This window comes from Buceros rhinoceros, unplaced genomic scaffold, assembly GCF_000710305.1.
Source record: "Buceros rhinoceros silvestris isolate BGI_N320 unplaced genomic scaffold, ASM71030v1 scaffold5833, whole genome shotgun sequence".
NCBI lineage: Eukaryota > Metazoa > Chordata > Aves > Bucerotiformes > Bucerotidae > Buceros > Buceros rhinoceros.
In genome coordinates, this window is record NW_010405292.1 from 14,598 (window position 1) to 30,209 (window position 15,612).

General features: G+C 47.7%; 1 protein-coding gene across 1 annotated transcript in view; it reads right to left on the minus strand.

Moving 5' to 3' along the window:
* DTNB (dystrobrevin, beta) overlaps positions 1 to 15,612 on the minus strand; it is a gene marked incomplete at its 3' end in the record, with an annotated part of 32,140 nt that overhangs the window by 12,085 nt on the left and 4,443 nt on the right. The window contains exons 3-5 of the mRNA XM_010133661.1: positions 14,340 to 14,553; positions 9,867 to 9,952; positions 3,181 to 3,335 (exon numbers count right to left, since the gene is read on the minus strand). Coding sequence (XP_010131963.1) covers positions 3,181 to 3,335; positions 9,867 to 9,952; positions 14,340 to 14,553 — 455 coding nt within the window. The remainder of the gene's footprint in view (positions 1 to 3,180; positions 3,336 to 9,866; positions 9,953 to 14,339; positions 14,554 to 15,612) is intronic.

Here is a 15,612-nt window from a genome sequence, read left to right on the forward strand (position 1 = left end):
CACTCAGCCACTGTCACTGCTCCACTGCCAACACGTTTGTTTCCACCAGATGTTAATGCACATATTTCCCCACAAAATACAGGCACAAAACCACGTGCCCAGAGCCAGCACAGACAGGCGTGATTTTTAACTCTATGGTGTTCAGAACAAGTCATATCCATCTGAGCAGCCGTGTATTGGACCCCACCTGCATCTTGAGCTGCCCCACATCTTCTGCTTGGACTGCATCTCCATCAGAGCATGTTTACACCGTCCTTCACGCACCAGACCACCCTGTCCTTAATAAACATAACCCTGTCCTGGTTACTCGCTTCAGCAGGTCTGGACTGACTAAGGGAGGGAAGGTCATGGTGATACGCCACCTCTGACCAACAGATGGACTGCAGCCAAGCGAACCAAAGTCTCAAGGGAAGTCAGACCTGATTATCTCCCATCTGCAGAAGCCCCCACCTGACCTAGACCAGTAAATGGTTACTGGAAGCTCTTTATGCATCTGGAAGCCATCACGAAGAATGCAGCTCTTGCCAAAAGCATCCCAAAAAAGTCCATTTTGTGTGGGCAACAAGTTTGTATTATTTCATCTGCGACCCAAAACCAAAACCCAGTTGCGTGTACAGTCCCTGACATGTCTCTACCTGTCCCCCATTTCACCACTCAGACGGCAGGAAGCTGTAGCCTCTGGCACCTTAAAGAAGAAGTGACCAGGCACAAGACCTCCATGGGCAGCCAGAAAGCACAACTGGCCAGGAAGGACTAGTTTCCTGGCAGTTTAAGTAACATCAGGGAACGTTCCTGGCACCAGAAATCAACGAGGCAGGCATTCAGGTCATCACACCTGGGGCTGCTTTAACCTCTCACTCTCCTCTATGGTCCCAGCATCCAGAGCAGGTGCTGATGTCAGCCAGGAATCATTTGTAATAAACAATTTCCATGGAATCACCCTGCTTGAGAGAACGAGGGAGTTTAAATGCGTGGATGTGGTTAGACCGTTCCAGTCGGCCTTAGGAGTAGAGCGCAGCTCACAGCGCTGCTCAGTGAACGTGTACAGGTGTAGCTCACACGCCCATCACGGAAATGCCAAAGCCTGAAACCCCGCAGCTGTACCAACAGCATCGGGAGAGAATTTCAGGCTTTAAATGGGCAGTATCACAGAAATACCTCTGGGGAAGCTTATTTTCACATCTGGGGGGCAGAAAAAAATGGAATTAGAGCTAAGACAGATTATCCATCCACCCCCCAGGACTGGTTTGTTTTGACGTTTTCAAATAAATGAAAGAACTGTCTTGGGGCGCAGCAGGTATCTGGATTAATTAAAAAAAACACTTCTGCTCCCTACAAACCTGGCCTTACACTGGGGATGTTGTTTTGCCAAATAAAGTTTGAGCAAGGGAATTTCTAAAAGTGAATCAATATGAAGAATCGGCTTTTGTGTTAGTGGGAACCAAAGTCAAAGAGTGCTCAGACATGCTGCAGGTGAGACATGGGCGGCTCATGGGATCATTCTGGTGAAAAAAGCCCTTTGAGCTCCTTGAGTCCCAGCGTTCCCCCAGCACTGCCAGGTCCCCACTGCCCCCTGTCCCTCAGCAGCACCTCCACACGGCTGGGAAACCCCTCCAGGGATGGGGACTCCACCATCAATATGAAGAATCGGCTTTTGTGTTAGTGGGAACCAAAGTCAAAGAGTGCTCAGACATGCTGCAGGTGAGACATGGGCGGCTCATGGGATCATTCTGGTGAAAAAAGCCCTTTGAGCTCCTTGAGTCCCAGCGTTCCCCCAGCACTGCCAGGTCCCCACTGCCCCCTGTCCCTCAGCACCACCTCCACACGGCTGGGAAACCCCTCCAGGGATGGGGACTCCACCACTGCCCTGGGCAGCCTGGCACAGCCCTGCACAACCCCAACGGGACAGAAATGGTTCCTCAGGGACAACCTCAACCTCCCCTGGAACAACTGGAGGCCAGTTCCTCTCATCCTGTCACTTGTTCCTGGGATAGCAACCCCCACCTCACTCCAACCTCCTGTCAGGGAGTTGTGCAGAGCCAGAAGGTCTCCCCTGAGCCTCCTTTGCTCCAGGGTCAACCTCGCCCAGGTTCCTCAGCTGCTCCTCAGCACACTTGTGCTCCAGACCCTGCACCAGCTTCACTGCCCTTCTCTGGACATACTCCAGCCCCTCAAGGTCCTTCTGGGAGTGAGGGGCCCAAAGTGGACACAGGATTCGATGGGTGGCCTCTACAGTACCCCTAGCACAGGGGGTCAATCCCTGCCCTGGTCCTGCTGGCCACATCAGTGCTGGTACAAGCCAGGAGGCCATTGGCCTTCCTTGGCACACTGCTGGCTCATCCTCAAAGGCAGTGATTACCCCTCAACGTGGCCACCATGGCGAGATTTGCATCAAGATCTCAGAACTCTCAGCCAAGTGTCAAAGTCCAGCCAGCTACACCAGCTTCTCTTCATGGGTAGAAGAGAAATGGTCCCTTCCAGAGCAGGGGCTCCAAACAAAGCCACAACCCCATCCCCATTCCCTTTGCAGAGCATGGAAAGAGCAGGTAGAGCTTAGAATCCGACGTCTGATCTGTACAGCTCCATAGTGAGGCTGAGGTGAGGACCACTGAATTGGTTTCACCACACGCAGAAAAGCCTTCCCCCGATGTAACAGGAAGTGTGGTATGTCTGTGGACCAAGTATGGCCACAAACTCCTCAGCCAGTATGGAAACAGGCACAGAAAAGGTATTAATTACACTATTAGTAAAACAAAACTCCAGCCTCTGTAACTTGCATCGTTTCCTAAATCGAAGGCTGTTTCCTGCCGTGCTGATTTTCAAATACACTAATTGCCAATTAACTTAAATTTAGCAAAATAAATTCTAAATCTAAATGCCTCAGAAATAGCCCTTCTAGACCATAACCATGACCATAGCCTAAACACTTAATTTTAGACCTGAGCTTACATGAACCTGGGTATCAGACATGAAGTTAATTTCAGGATTTTTGATCCTATTTACATTATCTCAAATCTAAAATCTAGACAGAAGAGTTAATCTTACAACTGCTTAGGGTTAAGCCGTGCAGTTACCGCCCCCCTCCCTCCCTCCCAGCCCCAGCTCCAGTCCAGCCAGTGGCCCTTAGAGAAAGCACGGAGCGAAGCGGCACCAAGCCCAGCCTGGTGCATTGGCTCTTACTTGCTGTGGGAAGCAGGTCCGGACGGAGTGCTCCGTGTACCCGAACGAAGGGCCCTCAAAGACAGCGGTCGGCAGTTTCAGAACTTCTCTCAAAAACTGATCAAACTTTGTAAATATCATTAGTCCGTTTGAATCTGATATTTGAGAGAAAACATCTGTAAGAAAATATAATAAAACCCTGCAGTAAATACACGCTCACTACAGAAAAATATAATATTATTGAGACATTTAAACCTCAAGAAATTGCCTTTTGTTTTACTCTGAACATAATTTCTTATCACTTGCTCATGATAAAATCTATAAATGAACATATTCAAACACGCTGTGACATAAATCTTCCCATTAACTCCATCCCATCTCACCCAGTGTTAAGAAAAGTTCCTGCCAGTGCATTAACTGGAACAGCAAGAAGCCAGGAGGCATTACAGAAGCCACAGGAATGTCACAACTTCGGGATTATGCCTTCAAAGCACATAAAACCCTCTGATTCTCCTAGAATTAGAAAGTTGCAAGAATCAAAGCCAAAACTGGCAAGACTTCTGGAAGGAAGAAATGTTTTCTGCTGAGGGTGGGGAGACCCTGGCCAAGGTTGCCCCAAGAGGTGGGAGAAGCCCCATCCCTGGCACCACTGGAGGTCAGGTTGGGTGTTGGGGCTCTGCTCAACCTGCTCTAGTTGCAGATGTCCCTGCTCCCTGCAGGGGGTTGGACTGGATGAGCTTGGAAGGTCCCTTCCCACCCAAAACAGTCTGTGGTTCTGTAAATCTGGTGCACGTCAATGGCAGGGCAAGTCTAAACAAAAGCACCAGAAGGGAGCACCAGCCACAGGCAGAAGCTGGGGTGCAGCAACCTCCACCTCCCAGGCTAAAGCACACGAGCCATGCAGGGAAGGGAAATCTGGTCTCGTTTTGTATCAGTGATGCTGCACATGGTGAAGAGCTAGAATAGGAACTGCTGTCCTTACACAAGGAGAAGGTTTGTGATGAGATGAGAAAGAGGATGGAGCAGGATGTTCAGTAGGATATTCAGCACTTGTGTGTACTTGGAAAGAGAAAGGCAGGGAGTGTGCTCCCGGGGTGGCAGGGAGGAGGGTGGTTTAGGAGGTATTTTCCCTCTCAGCTATAGGCATGTGGATGGAAGGATGGGAGGACATCTCCTGAGCCACCTGGCCTGGAGCCCCTCTGTCGCTTCACTGCACAGGGCTCAACTCCAGCCATTCCATGTGACCAACCCAGAGTTCCAAGCTCTCGCATCTCACATAAGGTAAAACTACCGGAGAAGGTCTGCAGATAACACAGTAAGAAAATTATGTCACAGCATGATTAGAAAGTGATGTTATAAAAAATACGAGGTCAGCTGCCTACAGATAAAGTCCTGGCATCAAAAAATCTCTTTGGAAAAGGCAAGTCTCTCAAACAGCAATGGGGGTCTCTGAGGCACCTGCAGAGTCAGATAAAACTGCACTAATATTAGTAAGAGCTAAAATTTTCCAAGATGTGACAGATAGCAGAATTCTCCAGTGACAGTCACTGCATGGGGTTAGTTACGACACCGTCAGTAATTAAACATCAAAAGGACAAGCTGACAGAAAACGAGCTTCATTTCAGTGATCAGAACTAGCTCTGTTAAAAAAAAAAAAAAAGGGTTATGTCTAGTAAACTAGAGAAATCACTCCCGTCTCCAGAACCAAGGAGCCCCTAAGGAAGCCCATGATATCCCAGTTAAGGGTGATGAAGCTATCGGGAATCTGGCTACACCAACAAGACTGAAGCGAAGGTCTGAAGCTCTTCATGAATAATCTTATAAACTACATTAGGAATAAGAGCGGGGTGGGGGGGACGTGGAGACAGAAATGGATGTCAGGATAGTGCTGGATTTCAGAAAATTAAAGTAAGCAGAAAAATTCAATTTAACCTGAAAATTGCACGTGGAAGAAAAGTCAGGAACAATGACCCAACTGCAAACTATGGAAACAACTGAATTAATAAGAGTCAAAATTCCAGAATTCGGAATCATTCTAGGGCAGAATCGCCTCGGAACTGGCAGATGCCCAAAACCTGAAGGTCTAATAATGAACCTGTCACGATGGGACAGGCACTACGTGACTGGAAGGTGACAGTATTTGTGTTTAAACCAGGACAGAAACCTTCTGGGTATCCACAATCTATTAACCTGAACTGAGCAAGATTTAAACGAGGTAAAGAGAAAGTAATTAAAGCTACAGAGATAAATGGACAAGGAGATAGCACAGAACAGGCTGTATCAAGGGTGAATTAACACCACCACAAACCCCACCAACTGCATCTTGCCGTCATTAAAAAGGGGTTTATAGCCCAAGTAAAGCTGATCTCATTTCTGCAGGGAACCTCCACATGGGAACTGAGCAGTGAAATTGGGAAAGACAGAGACAAGCAGGGTCACCTGCCCTTTTGAAGCGCTGTGATTACCCTCAGAGAGGAAATCTGAAGCAGAACCGAGGCCACCGGTGTCATTTCTCCTGAGGTCACCTCAGGGCTACCACAGGCCCCTGATAACAGAGTGTCCTGTGTCTCCCAATTCCTACAAAGTCGTCAATTTTTATCATACAAATTTGTAAAATATTTATTAAATTCTATGTTTAATATCAATAAAACCCAAGAAGTTTAATTTAACAGATTAATTGGTTTGACTGTGCTTTCTGGAGCAGGGGGTGTAAGTTTTTTGCCATGAATCCAAAGTAGGTATTAAGATCAAAAGGACAATCCAAGGAAATCGAGGCCAGTCAGCCCCACTTCGGTTCAGGGAAAACTGCGGAGCAAATCTTCTTGGTGCACATTCCTGCGGACATGGAAGAAAAGGTGTCTGGGATCTGTCACTATGGACCTACTGAGGCTAAACCACTCCTGAGCAGCTCGATTGTTTTCTGGGACAAAGTGGAAGAATCGTCGGAGGAATTCTTCATCTCAACTTGAGCAAAGCTTTTTACGCTTTATTTCCAGACAACATTCCAGCATCCAGCCTGGGATGTCACAGATTGCATGGCTGAACAACCAGGTGGGTGAGTAGCTGCTTGGAGCATCATGCATGGGGAGTGATGGATAATAGGTCAAATTCTACGTGGAGGCCAGTAACAAGTAGCGTACTGCTGGGACATGTCCTGCTCGACATGTCTATCAGTGACCTGGGAGAGGTAGTACCAGAGGGCACTCTCGTTGAGTTTGCAGAGGATGCCAGATTGGGAGGGCCAAGGGAGAACCCTTGAGGGCAAGGGCTGGAGAGACCAGAGGACCCAAGAGGCTCCAAGAACCAGCTACCAGACAGATGAGCATCTGAGTCACTGGAGGGATCCGTATCGTACACGTGTTGAGAGCTACCACAACAAACCATACGTTATTACTACTACCTTGGTCCACTGATTAGGATCAAAATAACTAACTGCCCCTTTCACCCCCACTCCTCCAAAAACCAAAATACTCCTTCCCAAAACCAAATCCCACAATCAGGCTAATTCACCTACAGCAGATGAACTTTTGGGACCTTTGTTACGTGAAACCTCGTGTGTAGCCTGCGCTACTGAATGGGTTTTTAGGGTGAACTTTGGAAAGCACAAAAAGTTTATCAGAGTCAGATGGTGCGAGGAAAACAGGAGCTAGTGAGGCAAAGGGCCGGGGAGCACCACGGAGGTAGAGCCAGCCATTAGAAACATCAGCCCTCAAAATGAGCAGGATGGAGTCTTGGGTTATTTGAAGTTCTGTTTGTAATTAACTTGCAGAAGTGACATGGAAGGAAGCGCTAATGACTTCACAGTGGATCTCCTTGACTGCCAAAATTAAACCACCCAAATCCACAAAACTTGACATTTTTATGCAGCATCTCTCAGGCTTAAGAAACTATAATAAAAATCATACAGTCCATAGCAGCAGGTCCATAGCTGTGGGTTTACAGCTCCGACCCTGCACACCACGTAAAGGAAACCCCTTGCAAGGACTATCAGCTCACAGGAAATGGTCTTTTCCAGCGGCAGCAGAGCGGTGTCACTGAGCAATTTACATCTCGTACGTGCTGTCGGACACTATGGACTGAACAACGCTCCCGCTGACCACAGTTTCAGAAGTAAAAAGAAAGGGTCCACACATATGCAAGTACAGAGAGCAAGTGACTCTCACTCACATAAATGATATGAAAAAAAAAAAATTTACAACTTTGAGGATCTCCAGGTGAGCCAGAGTTGAGGAAATGGAGCTGAGGCAGCGTAGGAGTGGGGGTGGAATCAAGATCCTGCTATCCCAAATCCCAGATCTTCCCCCACACTCCACAGAAAGCTGTTCTGTGACCTCGTCTGAAAAGTCAGCAGCCTACTCCTGCCCTGCTTCAGAGAAAGCCTTTCCCTCCTGCACAAGTTTTCTGTTCTCCTAAAACCCCAATTCCAGATTAGCCAAAATCCCCTTTTCCTGGACAATCGTGTTAACCACGCACCAAGACTCTGCCGCCGTGTCTAATCTTGCATCTGGCACCGTGAGCCTTTCAGAGTTACAGTGAGATGGTTCCAGCCTTGAACTTTCCAACTAAGCAGAGGGGACAGAGGAGTGTCCACAGCAGGTGGTGCACATGCATAAAGTGTCACCCAAAGCTGTGACAGACCAGCACTGCATCCTGTGGATGAAGATGTTTTTCTTTCTCTGTTGACTCATGTTATACCTGACAGAACACCAAAACACACCCCTCACCACAACCAGGCTTTACACAGGTGCGGTCAGCAGTTCATCTGCTAGCCAGCCCAGAAACATCGTGTGGGGGGAAGTCAGAGTGAGCCTCGTACTGGAAAGGTAGGAGAGGAACTAAGTTTTACACTGAATTAAAAGAGAGACAAAAGCACTATTGTCCAAATCACGTCAAAAGTCACATGAAAGTCTTTGAAAATGATGCTCCACGTGCAAAGTCAAGTGCACCAAGAAAAAGGGACAGCAGAGGAAGGATGCCAGAAGCAGGTGCAAATTAAAGGTCAGCTGATAAGATATGAGTAAGTGAAAGGCGAGACAACCAGAGCATAGCGAGGCCAAAAGAAGCAGCAGTCACAACCTGTCCCTCAACGTGAGTGAGCATCAGAAGTTTTATGAAGAAGAAAGTTACAGGGGCAAAGGAAAGAGGAGCCAAGAGAACAAGAAAAAGGAATAAGGAAGCTTCAAATGCTCCAAAGAAAAGCAGCCTTTAGGAAGGGGCAGAGAGCAGCACGTTAAACACGTGAACTCTAAGCTTCAGGACTGGACTCCCCCGGGCAACAGCACTACGAGGTGTCCATTAGGGGAAAGCCTCTTCACTAGCTGCCTTCTGAACCAGTAACTTGAGGCTTAGTCTCACTCCCAGAAGGATACCCAGGGCTTTGTCTGAAAATATCCGAAGCTGACTGATTCCTGGACTGGCTCATCCCAGCAGTTAACTGCCTTTCCCACTCAAAGGCCACGCTGCCATTTTCCTGATGGGCTTCAGTGTCGTCTTGCTAATTCCAGCAATAACGTTCATTTTCTGTCCCAGGCCAGTGCTGAACTGCTCATCTACCGTCACCTCCTCAAATCTCATCCTAATCAAATCCAAAACGTAACCTTTTATGAGGAGATACAGTCTCTTTTTCCCCCTAGTAGTTGATCTTGAGCATTTTACAGAGGGGATGCATTTAAATGTTAATTTAAATGTTAAAAATGCTTAAGAGCCTTAAATACCCTCGGTCACAAACATCAGTCCCCTTTATCTGACACTAATCTTTAGTCACCTGCAGCTTTGCTTTTAATCAGAGTTAATATTTTTAACTATAGTTAATACCAGATTAAAAAATGGTATTTCCTGGTTCTGAAGCATGTGCAGCCTTAGTATTGCTACGTGTGTTTTCCAGACCTTGTCATGCAGTTCCATGCAGCACACTAGTATTCCAGGTCGTTAGTTTTAAAGCAAATATAAAGAAGCTGAATGGTAAAGAAAAATCTAAAGCGCTCTTTGCAGTGATTGACAGCCATGGAGAGTGGGAGGAATTATTTACTAATAATTAAGATAATACCCTGACAAAGGGAATTGAGGGCGAGCTGGAAGCGACAAGACCTGAACGGTCAAATCTGGCACTGACAGCAGCCTCCCAGCTGCTGCGGGTGGGACTGAAAGGAAAACATGCCTGGAACACAGCACACCTTCCAGTCAGGAGAGGAGGGCAGGAATGACCGCTAAAGGACAAACCCAGTGGTTATGGGTAGCTACTGACACAGCTGAAGGCTCACGGGAACAGGAAAAAAAGGAGGTAGGATTGATGAAAAGAGACTAAAAAAGAGCTCTAGGGTAAGAACCTAGAATTAGAGAACGAGAAGATGCAGAGAACGCCTCGGATGAAGTGGGAGATGTACAGAATACCCCCAACACCCTCAAAACAGGGGAAATGGCACCAAGACTGATTTTACCATCTGAAAAATCAGAGCTGAAGTTTGGCATTTAAGGAAGTGCCCCAGCATTTCAAAGTAAACACATGCACTTGTAATGCCGACTAGGTACGTGTTTGATGACCAGCAGATGGCATGGGTAACAAAAACACGAGCAGAGCTTCTGTGCAGCGCCAAGATCTCAGAAAACACCCCAAAGTTCCATTTCAGAACATGCTACAGCAAAACCTGTGGCCAGCAACAGAAACAGAACATGTCATACAATGATTTGAGCCCCTCGGAAATACTCACATCGCAGTTTGTCCAGGATCTTCCCACCACACATAGTCGCTAACATCGCTTTCACCGAAAACACTGTCAGCTTCCCGTGGCCCTCGCTGCAGAAAAAAAAACACCACGCGGTAAGGAAGGACGACAGAGAGCAGTCAGTGACAAACACGTGAGGCCTGGGAAGGAAACGCACCAACAGCCCCCACTAACTACTGCATGTGCCCAAACCATCGCTCAGAACATGAAAGCCAGTGACCACACCAGCACCTTAACAGACTGGAAGGGTTAACAAGTGCCCAGTCACAAATCTGATTCTCCCATGGAATGAACAATGCACGGATAAAGTCACCACCATGTTCATCCCGTAACTGCCCTATAAAAAAGTAACGTGTTCAGTAATTTTCATTAAGATGCAGTCGTTCACTGTAAAACATCTCATTTTCCCCTCTGCTCCCCTTTGCTTTGGGTTTTTACTCCTTGATGTTCAGATACACGTTTCATCCTAAAAACAGTATGTGCGTTGACAGCTACTGGAGAAGTTGTGCAACATCCTGAATACACCGCACAGAGCAGGGATAACGCGAACAACAGTCTCTTTTAACCGAAGTTAATCAAGGTCCTGTGCTACCAGCACAGAGGGCACATCTGGGGAACCGCTGTCAAGAGAAAACGAGTGTGTCTTATGGAAAGCATGACAAGGCCCATACAGCAGGGAATGATGTGTAGAAACTGCTACATGGAATATTCCTGTCACCAGGAAGAAAGAGAAGGGTGGAATTTGGGGGGAATGAAGTCCCCAGAAACACAGAAGAAGGTTTGCTGGGCTAAAGCGCAGCACAGCTGGTACCAGCAGCATTTTCTCCCAGCTCAGAGTTGGCCTGGGGGCCAGGTATCTCGCATCCCACTTCCCTCTTCCTCAGAGAACTGCGAGATACAACATTGAGAGATACAACTGCGAGATACAACAGCCATAGCGTGGCAGTCTCAGCGTAATCCACCATGGAGTTGGTTGAACGGTGGGTCAGGGCAAAGGAATGTGTGGAACCGTGGGTAAAAGCTGCTGGAATTCTGAGCGACTTCTTGCCAGACAGAACTGTACTGAGTCATTACCCATAACTATAAACAGCAACAGCAGAACCGGCTGATAAACCACGCAGAAAGTTAAAGTCACATATAGAAAGAGAAAAAAAAAAAAAAAAAAGAGTTAAAATAAGTTCCGGTAACTGCAATTAAACGTATTGGACAGATAATTTGTGTTGTCATGGAAAATACAATGGTGTGAAAAAACACACGATGAGTGTTGGAAGAGATGTAAAATGCTCCAGAATATTTCTCAGTGGAAACCAGATGCGCGTTTAATATCTTCACTTGGAAAGTGTTAAGAATAGAACTGTTCAAAGTAAATATTGGCTCATGGTATGGAAGTGGGATCAAGGTCTAACAGCAGTGACAGACAAGCAATCAGATGGAGACATCAGGAAGTGACCAAATCACTTTCTTCCCCTTTCACATTCAGAATTAATATGCGAATACTATCTTCTCGTACCACTGCACGCTCCACAGCGAGGGGAAGGCTCTCAGCCTTCCTCAGGCGGATGAGAACCTCAAATCTAACCTGCTATTGTCTCTGTCTAACACTCCTCTACAGAAGAGAGGCCATCTCTGCTAGAGCTGCAGCTGCAGGCACATCTGGGAAGAGGAGCAGCCATCCAAAGGCTGTCGCTGTTGATATTCAGCATCCTTTTAGCTGCCGTTTGAAGAAATTAAACAAAAGGAGAAAACTAGACACATTTGATGTTTATTCCTATTTTGCTTCTGTCTTTTCTCCTAGCCAGCTCTCTCACAGGACTGAGCTGGCTCTGCCTGTGTGTGGAAAAGGGACTTGACTACACCTGAAAGTGCCTGTCTGGAGAGTTCATCCTCTTCAGGCCGTAGCCTCCACATTTACCTGAGCAAATCTCACTAGCTAATTCAAATCTCCTGAAGTTATAGTCCCTGTTCTTTTTAATAGACACTTGTCTTCTCTCAAAAGAGGGTTCAGCTTTGAATTTATTTCCAGAAAAAAAGCCAAGTGCCTAAAGCCATTAGTATCTCCTCAGGGACACAAACTCTTCCTTGCAAAGGGATCTTAGGGCACCTTCAGGTACCAGGCAGCTGCTGCTGCCCTCTGTTTAGTAACCAAGAAAAGCCCCAAGTCCTCCCTGCCCCCTGGCAGAGGCAGAGGTTGTTAAGCAAGGTGCCCAAATCGACTGTTGTCCCGATGCTGTTCGATCTGCTGAATTCCCCGTCAAAGAGAAAAGGGCAGAACTTTCACTGTGATTTTGAAACTCACGTAGCGATCAGGAGTTCTCAGGGCTGGTAGAAGAGCAGGGGCCTTGTTTTAAAGAGACTGGGCCTGTGCACATGTGGCTTCTTCCAGCCGCCTGGGCAGAGCCGCCTCCTCCTCTACGTCTCCCGAACCAGGTGGCTGCAGCAGCTGCCCACAGCAGTGATGTCTGTGCCAGTCTGCCCACTATCCTGACTCGAGCTGCCTCATCTCTCGTCCCCAGGCAGAGCCCTGCACACTCCAGCCGCTCTCTCACATACAGGACAACTCCCCCTCCTCGTCTGTCCCCACCAAAGAGCCCACTGCAGCTTCCAGTTGCCTTGGCTCTCCCATCAGGTCCTCTTCTGCTTGCTCCCCACACTGCCCACCACGGTGTACAGCCACTTTGGAGAGGCTCCAGACACACTGGCTTCCCGGGGCAGGCAGAGCGCTTTGTGCAAGCTGCTGATCTGCACAAGCCCCAAGGGAGCCCCTTCCAGCTCTGCTGTGCTGACTGCGAGGTTCTTCCTATCTCATCACACTTTGCTCACCAGCTAACTTCCTCACTTGTTTGCTGGGCATCCTCTCCCTCCCCCTCACTGCTTGCTGCTTTATTACACCACACCATGTGGTTTGATAGCTACGACTTTAAAGAGAAGAAGTTGGAGCAACTAAACCCACTGTCAAATTAAATGTGACTTCTAGAGGGGATGAAATAAAAACCTGACTGCTCTGAAACAGGCAAATGGGGTGAGGGATGAGCCATTACTCTGTGGTGCCAGTAACGGGTCAGGGACTCTGGAAAGCCCTGAGAGGCTCTTGGGAAAAAAGAGACCAGGGACATGCTGTCAAACACCCAGAGCTGCGGCTCTGGGAGAGAGCAGTGAAGAATATCCTACCCCAGCCACTCCTCCTCACAACTCCCCACTGATGTGGCAGGAGCCATCGTTTCTGCACCACCAGCTGTGCCGTTCCGTGGGCCCCAGTGACGTGCTCACGGTGCGCATTCTTCATACTTGAGTTCTAACTTAAGCACTTCCATGGGGAAACAACAGTCAAACCTTTGCTTCCTGTAACTGGTGCAATGCTGATGCTCCCCAAACCACAACCATTTCTATTTTTAAATGCTGTATTTTCTAGTCAATTTGTTTCAGAATCACTAAAACCATCAACTAATCCTTATGACTCGTCTCACAACTCAAACCAAATCAGAACTAAACAGAAAAACACGTTTGGGTCGGTAGTCAGAGCAGTCGTTCTGCTCTGAGCTTTGTGCTGTTTTCAGCCATCCTTAGCAAGTCAGGAATTGTTCTGAAGTCTTGGATTTTTGAGGAGGAAACCTACCTTCTCTTTGGTGACCATAAGTTGTCACATTAGGAAAGGATCAAAGGCTGGGCATTAACAAACAGAACAACTATTGGGCACATTCAGTGCTGCAGATCACCTCTGGAACAGCCACGAGCCGTTCTCTGCTGCCAGGGGAGGGCAAAAGCAGCAGACAGACTGAAGGAAGAGCTGACTGCGAGAAAGATCAGACAAAAAGGAAGCAGCGCTAAACCACAGGGCAAGATTTACAGTTGCTACTTGGAGAACCCTCAGTCCCCTCTACCCCAGCAGATCAGCAGCCCGAACCCTGAAGGAAGAGGCTGTGAAAGACACTGGCAGAACCGGACACAAGGAATGGGAAGACAGCACCAGGATGAGGAACCAAGCTGCTGCCAGCCAAGAGAAGGGTATGAGCTGTTCTGGGGTCACAGCACGTTGGACTGGGACATCAGCTGACTGGCAGATCAGGGTAGTGTGATAAAACAGGTTCAGTGAAACATGTCCGCTCTCTAAACCAGTACAACCACCCCGAGGTTAACGTTAGGTTCCGTCGCCGGCTGCAGAACACAGTTTCTCTTCACCTGTAGTTCAGACACACGGCTTACAGCAGTTTGACTTCCAGAAGGCACTAACCCAGCTTAGGAAAGCAATTTTTGAGACAAAACACCACTGCTGTGGCTATGTACACCTCTGCAGGCACTACCATGACATTAAATATACATCCGTGTATGTGCCACATAGCATTCCCCAGCCCTGAGAAACAGCATGCAGACAGTCTGCCAGAGACCCATGCAGTTATCGGCTGCATTCACTGAACTCAAAGAGAAAATTAGTTTAAGGATAGAACTAGAGGAGTTACTAGCCTGTCATATGCTGCTATCATGAAGTTGAGGAGGAGGCTGATGGATTGCTCTACACTGATCTGGTGAGTAGAAGGAAGGCGTTTGTTTAGCTGGTAGTAGATGGATGAAATGATTGTTTCTAGTCGGGACACGTTGATCTCTGTGTTATGATCCAAAGTGTTAAGGCCATTATCTCGGAAGGCTTCAATCATATTCCAGATATCAACAAGATGAACTAAAAACAAAGGAAAAATAATTAACGTCTCTTCTGTAAGGCATGCAAGCTCACTTTCACGGTACAGATTTGGAACGCTATGTTAGCTTCTACTGTGGAATGAACAGTTACTTATTTGCGTTCAAAGTGAGAGACAGACTCAGGGTGCTCACACTCATAGTTGGTGTCAGCTCGTCTAAAGGACCCGAGCAGCACCCAGACATCCTGTGTGCCCTTTATTCCACCCTTCAACACCTGGCTGCTCTGATACCAAGGAGAAACGCGATCTCCCCCCATCATGCAGTGCGCATTCGGTGTTTTCACTCAAGACAGACATCGGCCACATTCTACATCTAAGACAAAAACTGGTTACAGTAATTTTGCACATCCTCATGCTGACTAGCAGTTATTGAAGGAGGAACTCGTTGTTCCAGTTTAACTGTGACTGTTTCCAGCTGATCCAGTTCCCGAGTCCAGGGCACACTGCTGTGTAAACACAGGTCTAGAGCTCCAAAGCCTTTCCCAAAATCACCCTGCGTATCTCAGCGCATATCTCAGGAGCGTTAACAAGGTAGAGACAAAGCTTTCCAAAGCTCCTGTATGTGATCTGCAGAACCACATTAAATGCTGTGTTAGCTCTTCCAAAGGTTTGCATGAGCAGGAGGGAGTGGGAACCCACCAGCCCAAACTGGGGGATCCAGTGGTTACAACGGCCAGACTGACTTGCCAACTTCCCAGCTTTTGTTACCTTCCTGAACTCACCAAACGGGGCCTGCAGTATGAGTGGGATCCTCAATATTTCTCACATAAAACTTGTCTTTGCATTTCTCACCTGAACCCCACACAGCGATACAGGTCAAGCTACCTGCTGACACCAGGCACGTGCCCCTGGACAAGCCCGTGTCCGGACACGGACCAGAAACACACATCTATAAGTACAGGTGTGATGAGGTGTGACTCCAGGCATACGTGTGGCATCAGCTAATCAGGCCCAACGTCTGCAACGTACAATAATCAGCACTTCTTAACACCCCTCTAGATCGTTAATTCAGACCAAGAGCTACAGACAGGAGCTAACGC